Genomic DNA, 12655 nt, shown 5'->3' with positions numbered 1-12655 from the left:
AATGAAATTTATTGGTTATTTTAAATTTTTGTGGAAATGCAAAAACTGAAAAGTGTGGCGTGCAATATTATTCGGCCCCTTTACTTTCAGTGCAGCAAACTCACTCCAGAAGTTCGTTGTGGATCTCTGAATGATGCCATGTTGTCCTAAATGACTAATGATGATAAATATAATCCACCTGTGTGTAATCAAGTCTCCGTATAAATGCACCTGCTCTGTGATAGTCTCAGGGTTCTGTTTGAAGCACAGAGAGCATCATGAAGACCAAGGAACACAACAGACAGGTCCGTGATACTGTTATGGAGAAGTTTAAAGCTGGATTTGGATACAAAATGATTTCCAAAACTTTGAACATCCCAAGGAGCACTGTGCAAGAGATCATATTGAAATGGAGGGAGTATCATACCACTGCAAATCTACAAAGATCCGGCCGTCCCTCTAAACTTTCATCTCAAACAAGGAGAAGACTGATCAGAGATTCAGCCAAGAGGCCCATGATCACTCTGGATGAACTGCAGAGATCTACAGCTGAGGTGGGACAGTCTGTCTGTAGGACAACAATCAGTCGTACACTGCACAAATCTGGCCTTTATGGAAGAGTGGCAAGAAGAAAGCCATTTCTCAAAAATATCCATAAAAAGTGTTGTTTAAAGTTTGCAACAAGCCACCTGGGAGACACACCAAACATGTGGAAGAAGGTGCCCTGGTCAGATGAAACCAAAATCGAACTTTTTTGGCAACAATGCCAAACGATATGTTTGGCGTAAAGGCAACACAGCTCATCACCCTGAACACACTATCCCCACTGTCAAACATGGTGGTGGCAGCATCATGGTTTGGGGCTGCTTTTCTTCAGCAGGGACAGGGATGATGGTTAAAATTGATGGTAAGATGGATGGAGCCAAATACAGGACCATTCTTGAAGAAAATCTGTTGGAGTCTGCAAAAGACCTGAGACTGGGACAGAGATTTGTCTTCGAACAAGATAATGATCCCAATCAAAGCAAAATCTACAATGGAATGGTTTACAAAATAAACGTATCCAGGTGTTAGAATGGCCAAGTCAAAGTCCAGACCTGAATCCAATTGAGAATCTGTGGAAAGAGCTGAAAACTGCTGTTCACAAGCGATCTCCATCCAACCTCACTGAGCTAGAGCTGTTTGCCAAGGAAGAATGGGCAAGAATTTCAGTCTCTCGATGTACAAAACTGATAGAGACATACACCAAGCGACTTTGCAGCTGTAATTGCATCAAAAGGTGGCGCAACAAAGTATTAAGTTAAAGGGGCCGAATAATATTGCACGCCCCACTTTTCTGTTTTTGTATTTCCACAAAAAATTTAAAATAGCCAATAAATGTCATTCAACTTCACAATTGTGTCCCACTTGTTGTTGAATCTTCATCAAAAATTTACATTTGGTATCTTTATTTGAAGCATATGTGGGAAAAGGTTGAAAAGTTCCAGGGGGCCGAATACTTTCGCAAGGCACTGTATTAATTTGATTAACACTATTTAAGGGGAGTGCCTTTGGCACAATTTTAAGGGATAGCGCAAACCGTAAAAATGAATCAAGTTATGTTATTATTATGCATTTATATAGCGCCATTTACTCCATAGCGCTTTACAGGTGAAAAGGGGAAATATAGACAAGTATAATAAACATGTGTAAGACAAGGGACACACAAGTACATAAGGAGAGGGGACCCTGCCCGCGAGGGCTCACAGTCTACAGGGATGGGTGAGGATACAGTAGGAGAGGGTAGAGCAGGTCGTGCGGTGGTTCAGTAGACCGAGGATCATTGCAGGCTGTAGGCTTGTCGGAACAGGTGGGTCTTCAGGTTCTTCTTGAAGGTTTCCGTTGATGGTGAGAGTCTGATGTGTTGCGGCAGAGAGTTCCAGAGTATGGGGGAAGCACGGGAGAAGTCTTGTATGCGGTTGTGGGAAGAAGAGATAAGGGGGGAGTAGAGAAGAAGATCCCAAGATGATCGAAGGTTGCGTGCGGGTAGGTACCTAGAGACCATGTCACAGATGTATGGAGGAGACAGGTTGTGGATGGCTTTCTATGTCATGGTTAGGGTTTTGAATTGGAGCCTCTGGGCAATAGGAAGTCAGTGAAGGGCCTGGCATAGGGGGGAGGCTGGGGAATAGCGGGGAGACAGGTGGATTAGTCGGGCAGCAGAGTGTAGGATGGACTTGAGCGGAGCCAGAGTGCTAGAAGGGAGGCCAGAGAGTAGGAGGTCGCAGTAGTCAAGGCGGGAGATAAGAGCATGCACTAGTATTTTTGTGGTTTCGTGGTTGAGGAATGAGCGGATCTGGGAAATATTTTTGAGTTTGAGGCGGCAGAAGGAGGCGAGGGCTTGGATATGTGGTTTGAAAGAGAGCGCAGAGTCGAGGATTACCCCAAGGCACCGAGCGTGCGGGACTGGGGGGAAAAAAGCAGCCATTGACATTGATAGATAGGTCTGATGGAGGGGTAGAGTGAGATGGGGGAAAGATGATGAATTCTGTTTTGTCCATGTTCAGTTTGAGAAAGCGAGCAGAGAAGAAGGCTGAGAAAGCAGACAGACATTGTGGGATTTCAGTCAGTAAGGAGGCGAGGTTGGGTCCAGATAGGTAGATCTGCATGTCATCGGCATAGAGGTGATACTGCAAACTGTAGGATTCTATGAGCTGTCCCAAGCCAAAGGTGTAGATGGAGAATAGTAGGGGTCCTAGGACAGAGCCTTGAGGAACACCAACAGACAGGGGGCGAGGTGAGGAGGTGGTGTGTGAGAGGGAGACACTAAATGTTTGGTGTGTTAGGTATGATGAGATCCAGGATAGGGCCAAGTCTGTGATGCCAAGAGATGAGAGAGTCTGTAGCAGGAGGGAATGGTCTACGATGTCGAAGGCAGAGGATAGGTCCAGGAGAAGGAGGACAGAGTAGTGTCGCTTGCTCTTGGCGGTTAGCAAGTCATTAGTGACTTTAGTTAGGGCAGTTTCAGTTGAGTGATGCGGTCGGAAGCCAGATTGTAACCGGTCAAAGAGGGAACAGGAGGAGAGGTGGGAGGACAGTTCAAGATATACATGCTGTTCCAGTAGTTTTGAGGCGTAAGGGAGAAGAGATATCTGGCGATAGTTAGTTAGACACAGAGGATGGATCAAGGGAGGGCTTTTTGAGGATCGGTGTGATTGAGGTATGTTTGAAGGATAAGGGAGTGACACCATTTGTAAGTGAAAGGTTGAAGAGGTGTGTTAGAGATGGGATGAAGACTGTGGCTAAGTTAGGGATGAGGTGAGACGGGAGTGGGTGGAGGGCACAAGTGGTGATGTGTGATATTGACAGAAGGGTGGAGAGCTGATCTTCTGTCATGGTGGAGAAGCTGGCTTTTGCAGAACAGGGCTGAGCGGCTAAGAGGGGCATTGGGGGCTGCGGGCCAAAGTTTTGTCTGATCTTGTCGATCTTCTGCTTAGAGAAGGAGGCAAAGTCTGTTACAACAAGAATACCGTAATTCAGATGAACAGGATTATTGACACAATGCTTTTTACACACTATCATTCTATTATCACCACCAAATAACTGCCATCATCGGTGATGTCTGTTCTAATACCCCAACCTAAAGGGAGTCATTCTCACTACTGGGCCTGTCATCGTCGTTACTCTCTAGGCAATGCACATCATCACACAGGCCCTAACGGGAGTCAACGATACTAACCACTAGGCCGCATGTCCCAGGTTGGTGAGTTAGCCGGCACACTCGTCACACTAGCCGCCTTTGTTCCCTTAAGTGTGGCCTTGGTTCCCAATTTGTACCATATGTCTACACTGAACGACTTACAAGAATGTCCCTCCGTTGCAGCCTACTCGTCGCTCTCCTGGCTCTGACTCTGCTCTCTTGACTCAGCTGTCCCCGCTTTGGTCTCTCTAGGGTCTGTTCTCTTTTAGGTCTTCACTCTGGTCTTGTCTCACATAATGGCGGCTATAAGCCAGCTCACTGTAGCGTACGCCCGTCCTGCTACAGATTCAAACTCTATTTCCTCCCCTTCACTGTCCTGGATCTTTTATAAATAGTGCCTGTGCCACAGCGATCACTTGACTTGGTGTCTTCTCCTGTTTCCTCCCCGAGGGAACATGGGTTCCTACTAATGCAAATCTTTGTGCTTTCACTTTCTCTATCATCTTTGACCAGCAGATGGCTGTGTTAGCTTGCAGTCATTCTGTTAGGCGTTATCTGTGTGCATCTATCTCCTTACTCTGGTGGCTTTTTCAATCAAAGAACGCCTCCAATATTTACTGTCATGACGGTTTCTCCCCTTCACATCACTTGTCTTATTTACTGCATTATTTCTATTCACTGTGTGTATATATATATATATATATATATATATATATACACTCACTGGCCACTTTATTAGGTACACCATGCTAGTAACGGGTTGGACCCCCTTTTGCCTTCAGAACTGCCTCAATTCTTCGTGGCAGAGATTCAACAAGGTGCTGGAAGCATTCCTCAGAGATGTTGGACCATATTGACATGATGGCATCACACAGTTGGCGCAGATTTGTCGGCTGCACATCCCTGATGCGAATCTCCCGTTCCACCACATCCCAAAGATGCTCTATTGGATTGAGATCTGGTGACTGAGGAGGCCATTTGAGTACAGTGAACTCATTGTCATGTTCAAGAAACCAATCTGAGATGATTCGAGCTTTATGACATGGCGCATTATCCTGCTGAAAGTAGCCATCAGATGTTGGGTACATTGTGGTCATAAAGGGATGGACATGGTCAGCAACAATACTCAGGTAGGCTGTGGCGTTGCAACGATACTCAATTGGTACCAAGGGGCCCAAAGAGTGCCAAGAAAAAATTCCCCACACCATGACACCACCACCACCAGCCTGAACCGTTGATACAAGGCAGGATGGATCCATGCTTTCATGTTGTTTATGCCAAATTCTGACCCTACCATCCGAATGTCGCAGCAGAAATCGAGACTCATCAGACCAGGCAACGTTTTTCCAATCTTCTACTGTCCAATTTCGATGAGCTTGTGCAAATTGTAGCCTCAGTTTCCTGTTCTTAGCTGAGAGGAGTGGTACCCGGTGTGGTCTTCTGCTGCTGTAGCCCATCTGCCTCAAAGTTCGACGCACTGTGCGTTCAGAGATGCTCTTCTGCCTACCTTGGTTGTAACGGGTGGCAATTTGAGTCACTGTTGCCTTTCTATCAGCTCGAACCAGTCTGCCCATTCTCCTCTGACCTCTGGCATCAACAAGGCATTTCCGGCCACAGAACTGCCGCTCACTGGATTTTTTTTACTTTTTCGGACCATTCTCTGTAAACCCTAGAGATGGTTGTGCGTGAAAATCCCAGTAGATCAGCAGTTTCTGAAATACTCAGACCAGCCCTTCTGGCACCAACAATCATGCCACGTTCAAAGGCACTCAAATCACCTTTCTTCCTCATACTGATGCTCGGTTTGAACTGCAGGAGATTGTCTTGACCATGTCTACATGCCTAAATGCACTGAGTTGCCGCCATGTGATTGGCAGATTAGAAATTAAGTCTTAACACACAGTTGGACAGGTGTACCTAATAAAGTGGCCAGTGAGTGTATATTATAATGTATATATGTGACTCTTCAGATTCTCTGTTGTACTTAGCCTGATGAAGAGACCCGAATAGTCTTGAAAGTTTGCTATTTGTTATGTTTTAATGGCTAACTGAAAAGTTGGTATCTATTACTGAGGACTCAATTTTTTTTTACATTTTTTAAATGATGTAGCAACTTTGAAAGTGTTTTTTTTTTTTTTTCCCTTTTATTCAGCCCGCTGTTCAGAAGAATGGAGAGATTCCTAAACCTGTGGAAAATGCAGGTGTGTAGTATTTCTAGGTAACGTTTCTTCTTATTATGAACACTTCAGGCCAACAGCAAGGAAATTCTCTAATAGTTTATGTACAGTTTATATTTGGTTAAAGCTCTTTGACATTACAACATGGTAGGGAAAAGTAACTAGCAATGCAACTATCTTCAGCATATGGATTGTCCATTCAGTATTCTGATATTCTGGTATTCTCTGTCGGTCTAACAGCCAGGTCTAAAGGCCCCATCTCACATAACGAGATCGGTAGCGAGATCGCTGAAACGTCACAGGTTTTGTGACGCGCCAGCGATTTCGCTACGTGTGACACAGACGATGCCCCCCCGGATATCGCTGATCGTGCTTGAGTGTCCTGGGCCATTTTTTGATCGTAGGCGTCCCGCTGGCCAGCATGCATCGCTGTGTTTGACACCGACGAGCGACCTCGTTGGCGACGCAGAACTCAGGTGTGAGTCGTCAGAATAGATGCTGTGTGACAAGGTCCCAACGACCGCCGAGGTCGTTATACAGATCGCCGTATCGTTGCTGCATCGTTGAATAGATCTGCCTGTTTGACAGCTTACTAGCGACCATGTAGCGACGTACCAGCAATCCTTACCAGGTCGTATCGTTGTAGGGATCGCTGTAACGGTACCCTTAGTCCTTATAGCTGACTGTCATTGGGTTTGTGTATACACACACACAAAATAAACATCTGTTTTTTTTCCACATTTAATTTATAAATCTTTCCCCAGCTCTTACACCCATCCCCTTACAAGAGGAGCAGACATCAGTATTTCTCCAGAGCAATGCAGAAACTGCTCGAAATGGAGAATCCGTGGCACCATCACCAAGGATTGTTACTTTTTCCCAAGCGTTACCTCTAGACAGGTAAATGATTTTACCTTGCTGCTGTTAATAATGTAACATAAAACCTGTCTGCAATGTTAAATTTTACAATGTAAGTCTATAGCAGCTGTATGTACATGTATAGTTTGTTTCTATCTACTGTTTGGTATTTCACTGGCTTTCTGGCTTTTAGCACAGAGAAACAACCAAATGAGAATGGATTACGTACACCAAACAACAATAATTTTGAAGAGATCATAAATTTACCAGTTGGATCTAAACCAATGAAACTTGATTCTCTAAACAATGAGGGGAACAGCATCCAGGACCTTCCGCCTCTGAATCCAATCATCGCATTTGAAGTCGATAATGTGCAAACACCACAAACAGCAGGTACTACAATAGTTATAATCTCAGAATAAAAATACTCTGTCCATCTTAAAGTGCCTGACAAATTATCTGAAACCAAACCTAATGAACCAGAAATAACAACTGTAAAAGAAAATCCTTCAAATACACGATATGGACAAAAGCTCATTATCCAAAAACACATGTTGACATATCCCAGTTTCCCAAAAGCCATTAGCCTCAGCGATACGGTTTATCTCTGACCAAATTCATAAAATACATTCATTTCAAGGAAACCTTATGGTATTTCAGTAGGAAACATGTCTAGCAACTGTCAGACAATACTTATTTAATTGCATGGTGTGACTTCATTTTTCTCCATGTGGCAGATTGGTTACATATATTGTTTCATACACTGCCATATAGATGAATTACAACATTATATATGAGTGATCAGAAAGATCTCCGGATTCCCGAGTAGGATTAGAATTTTTAAACATTTGTTTCCACTTAGAAAACAAAGTGAAAAACTAACTTTAAAGCCTCTTACAGAAAGTTATCTTTTGTTATATGCAAGTATACATAGTTGCCATTGTCGCAACTGTAACAGCCAGCATCACCATACTAATGCTATCGCTCCTGCAATGCAGAAGATGTGACTGCCTATTGTTCACATTTCTTGGTTTTATTCTGTAGCAACTCTGCAGGGGACTCTTTCACATTTGCAATTGTGGGTCTATATGGAGCAAATGCTGAATACATAGGCACCGCTGATCTTCTGCATGGTTCATTGTTGGTTTGAGAAATACGTGAGTGTGACAATGTGTAATATACCATATGCCTCCAAGTATCAGTATAGAACATTACTGACCACAATGCTATTGTAGTATTATGCAAAAATTCTCATTCTTCATTATTAGGTTATTTTACTAGAAAATTACCGTTGACCAATGTTCTCATTATGTCAGGGAGGCATTTTGATTAACACATTTATACAGTGGAGACACCCCATGAGACACTAGATATAGAGAAGTGATGAGTTAGATGGCATTTTAACATTGACATTTGTGCTATTGCAATGAAAATGGAGCCCAGGATAAAGCCAAAGGCCTTTTAGCTAGCTCCGTGAAGGGTTTTTACAACACCCTTGTCAATTTACGAGGAAGGAAGATTGCAGCACAATATCTCGTGGCTACTTCTTATAGCCTGGAATGGCTCCTAAGTAGCAATGGTTGAAAAAAAAATTACGGTATACATATATACACACAGTCTCCAACTTTTTGAATTGTTCCTGTGTGATCTCCTTGCTCATATGTTCTGTTTTTATCCCCAGAGGTCATCTGATCACCCCAAAATGACATTTAGAGAGAAATCTTAAAGCCCCAAGAATTCATCTGAAAATTAACTTTTTGTTTTTTGAATTTTTGGGATATTTCTTACTCCGAAGGAAAACTTTTCCTCTTACCAGCTTACAGACTGCTTCTCTATGGGAACAAGAACTGGAGCTTTGTCGAGTGCGTTGAACGGCTTTTTTTTTTTCCCTAAAATGCTGCTTCTTGCACAGATTGTATTCTGAAGTCTTTACCTACCTGCAAGGAGGAAAACATGGAAGCATCCCGGTGCATTGTGGGACTATTTTTTGGGACTGTCCAGTTTTAAACATAATTGTTTAACCTGATAATCTTTTACACTGTATATGTTTAATACTTGAAAATACCCTCTTAGCTCTACGTGTAGGGCTAGGGAGCGGGTGTCATTTAAACCAGTTGGTTTAAATATTATTGCTGAGAACTCCATTTAAAGGGGCTTTAATGTATAGGCTAATGTATCAGGTTCTCTGAAATGTAATTAATCTTCTCATAGGTTGGTTCTTTTCTTGGTTTCTTCAAAAGTAATAACTAAAATGACAAATTTAGTATTTACGATTTTAGCCTTTTTTTTATTGTTAATTGATCCATTGTCTGCAAAGTAAATTATACCTGATTTTACCATACTTGAATATTTGTTGTACAATAACAAAAGTTTAAAAGATGAAAAAAATATCTATATTGTACTTATGTATGCTTGACTATAGATGTTTCTTTGCCTTACTAAATTCTTATACACAAATGGAAGAGTCTATACATTTATGGGTTTGGAGGAAGAAGGAATTAGTATAACTTTGCTCGTTTCAGAGCAAGAGAGAATATTGGACTATTAGTAATTTATCTTCACTTTTATTTGTTGGTTACGGTGTCTCTTCACCCACATTGTCTCATATGAATGTTGCTATTTTGTTTGCTTAAGGTCTATAAATGTGCACTTTTAAAACTAATTCACAGTAACTTGTTTAAATTATGAAGCATTCAGTCAGATGAACTATACTAAATTTTTAGCTCAGATGTTTCCATTACTGGATCTCAAGGATTAATCGTAGGTCCGAGTTTGCCCATTGCCCAGAACGGGCCTAGGAGGGCATCCGAGCACCAGATATGGGCACCTCTAGCTGAAAAAACACTACTTTGGCTACAGGGTTTGTACACTATAAGATAAACTGAAATTTAATGTTACAATAAATTGGGTTTATGTCACAATGATGGAATAAATGTAAAAAAAAAGATGGGTTCACTTTTTATACATAGTGTGTCATGGGACTGAATTTGGTTTGGCTTTTGTTTCTTTTTCTTGTCGTTTTCTTCATGTACATAGACATTATATTTAATGCTAAAATCATGTAGTTTTTACTTTTATTTTATGTAGCATGTCATTAATTAATAAATCTGTTTGAAGTCATTTTACATCTGACTTTAACTGTATTGTTCATTTCTCTGTGGGTCATCACGGCATCGTATGTTGCATTTCCCAATAAGAACAGTGTAGGCGCTAGGTTCAAAAGACAGGACAAACTTTCCATTTTAATATTTTATTACTTGTTAAAATTTTTTCCACAAGTTCACATTATAACCAGATCAATTATTTAATGTTGCCATACATTAGGAATAAATGCAAAGTAATAAAAAAAAGTATAAAAACACAAAAGGTAAAACATAAAATCTATTTCTAAAAGAGTCCACTAAAGAGAATAAATAAAAAAGGAAGATTGTGATGTGGTTGGAAGATGCAGTTAAGGTAGAAATCCACTTTTAACCAACTAATCAATGCCCTACAGTTTGATCCTAAAACCTGCTGTATCTTTAGAGACGGTCAGTTCAAAACTAGTCCTGGAAAGAGTTTTTCCCCCTAGAAACAACAGCACTCTGTTTATGGCATTCTAGCTACATTCTATACAATTGAATATCCATGAACCACAAATGCAGACTCTTCGTCAGGACAGGTGACTAGCTGGTGACAAGAGACCCTGGTTTCAAATCCTAGAAAATCTGTTTATTTTGAGTGGAATTGCATCTTAAAGTGGATATGTCCTCCTGAAGGAATGTGCACCAGCAGGTGCAGAAGGAGGGTTTGTGTTCTGTAAATACAAGATTAACGCTTGTTGTTAATGGGGACACGCTGACAATCAAGAACCGCATCACTAAATATCTTCCCTATTTGGAAAAGTAAAACAAACACTACACAGAACAGTCAGTGAGGCTTATTGCTGACCGCCCCACGAGTCAGGACAATGTAAACAAATTATAAGTAATAGTCACTTATTATTGATTCAGGTTCTCTGTCTGAATGATGGCCAGTTTGAGTAGAGCTTGAGTCTCCTCCGTCTGCTGACGAATCTCCTCAAGCTGTTCTTTTAACGGACTTTGATTGATGGCCAGAGAAAAATCAGGATCTGAAAAGAGGGCAAAAACAACTTAACAGGAAAATTATATTATACAAAGCTGTTTACAAAATAAAACATGGCCCTTGGTTACTATGTGTAGCAAGGCTACATCTTCGCTGAAATTTAGATGCATATCACTTTAGTTGCATAACTTTACTATTGATCACAATCTCCTCTGCTTCATGTTTTTCTCTTATAGCGATGAATTTGGAATAGGAGACATAGTATACTATAAGTTTGATGCCACCATTTCACTTTTTGGCACTGAGATTCTGGACATGCATAATGCAGCATTTTTTCTGTTCAGATGTATTTCCATTCTAGAAACTATCACCCTGCGTAGCCTGCTTCTGCAGTCTGTTACTTTGGAGATATAGGGACGATTCATTAAGATGCACTTGCATACCCTGCTGACAGGGCCTTTTGAAGCAGGCATCCTGATTCATTAAAGGCCCCTTTACATTTAGCGATGCACCAGCGATCCCAACCACGATACGACCCGGTCAGGATTGCTGGTGCATCGCTAAATGGTCGCTAGTGAGCTGCCAAACAGGCAGATCTAACCAGCGATGCTCGGCGGTCGTACTTACTTTTCAGACGAAGCAATGACCGCCGTCTTCCGCAGCTGGCTTGTCTGCGCCAGCAGGAAGCTGACAACGAGAAGTGGATGATCTCGCGCGATAAGACAGCAGGGAAGCCGGTCGGAGGCAAGTATCACATGTAGTGATATCGCTGCTGCGTCACAAAATCGGTGACGCTTTAGCGATATCACTATGTGTAAAGCCCCCTTTAGAACCTCAAGCCTCCTGAAGGATGAGGCAAGCCGCTTAATGGTGTGCAACTTTATCTGCGTCATCACAAATCTTACTCCAACCCCAGAGATATGCAAAAAAAACCCCATAGGCTAATGTGTCGTGCTTACACAATCATACATACCACACTCCAACTGTGTCTTATGTATTCTTTTTATAGATTGAAGTTCTAGTCACCACAACAGCATCAAACAATTTGCTGTATTATCTTAAGCTTTATCTGATCTCGCAGCTATTTATTATGCCCTGTGTAAAGTTTCATATTTACTGAATTGGAGATGAGCATTAGGTTGGCTTCACATCACATCCACTCATCAGTGGCTCTGTTGCAGCCTTTCTCTGAAAGCCTGAAAAACCTTATTCAGGCATATCTGTCGAAGGGGCCATTGACTTTAATGAAGAAGACCGAGTCACTTTGTGTGCTGTCTTATCTCATTTTTCAGCAGTGTCAGACTTTGAGGTGGGCACAAACTCACCTGACCATACTTTTGTGCCCTCATCAAAAAGGCAGACATTGATGAAAATGATAGGGGATAACTTTCCAATTGATGAATTTGGTCGATCGTACGCACTGCGGCACCATTCATTTTAATGAGAGAGCCATAGATCAACTGAGAACAGTGTTCAGCAGATCTTTGTGCCTCCTATTAAAAGTGAAAGGAACGTAGTGTGCATGATCAACCAACACTCTATTCAGCCAGGGCTCTGCAGAGCCACGATTCTTGGGATCACGGTGGGCCATAAGTCAGTTCTGGTTAGTAATATCAATCAAAAACATCACAATAAGCCTCTCCATTTAACTGCAGATCACATCTAGAATGCAGACATAGCAAAATAGAACATACCTTCACTTAAAGAGCCCAGGGTGGCAATGCCCATCTGTTGGAATCTTAGCTCTGGGTGACTGAGGTAACTCATGAGGTAGGCTTGGAGTTCCTTCATAAATAGTTTCATGTCTGCTACGTTATTTTCTATATAAGGAAATAAAAATAATTAATATTTTTCCAACTAAGTATTGTTCCTGGCAGTCTCTTAGTTTTGGTAAGAA

At 41.8% G+C, this 12655-nt stretch overlaps 2 protein-coding genes across 12 annotated transcripts in view; one reads left to right on the top strand and one right to left on the bottom strand.

Annotated features, from left to right (window-relative positions):
* The window catches only part of MAP7 (microtubule associated protein 7), a 198533-nt gene extending 188715 nt beyond the window's left edge, over window positions 1-9818 (top strand). For all 11 annotated transcript variants that reach the window (XM_073575877.1, XM_073575875.1, XM_073575878.1 and 8 more), the window contains 4 exons: window positions 5811-5859; window positions 6600-6735; window positions 6887-7086; window positions 8375-9818. In XM_073575877.1, the coding sequence (XP_073431978.1) occupies window positions 5811-5859; window positions 6600-6735; window positions 6887-7086; window positions 8375-8385 (396 nt within the window). In that variant the 3' untranslated portion in view covers window positions 8386-9818. The remainder of the gene's footprint in view (window positions 1-5810; window positions 5860-6599; window positions 6736-6886; window positions 7087-8374) is intronic.
* A 109-nt stretch (window positions 9819-9927) lies between these two features.
* The window catches only part of LOC141089457 (uncharacterized), a 59636-nt gene continuing 56908 nt past the window's right edge, over window positions 9928-12655 (bottom strand). Inside the window, exons 13-14 of the mRNA XM_073575886.1 lie at window positions 12453-12578; window positions 9928-10804 (exon numbers count right to left, since the gene is read on the bottom strand). Of these exons, the coding sequence (XP_073431987.1) occupies window positions 10674-10804; window positions 12453-12578 (257 nt within the window). The 3' untranslated portion in view covers window positions 9928-10673. The remainder of the gene's footprint in view (window positions 10805-12452; window positions 12579-12655) is intronic.

This window comes from Dendrobates tinctorius, unplaced genomic scaffold (genome assembly GCF_039654945.1).
Source record: "Dendrobates tinctorius isolate UK_male_01 unplaced genomic scaffold, ASM3965494v1 ptg000046l, whole genome shotgun sequence".
Classification (NCBI taxonomy): domain Eukaryota; kingdom Metazoa; phylum Chordata; class Amphibia; order Anura; family Dendrobatidae; genus Dendrobates; species Dendrobates tinctorius.
The sequence above is the reverse complement of the archived record's forward strand: the minus strand, read 5'-3'. Positions and strand labels throughout refer to the sequence as shown.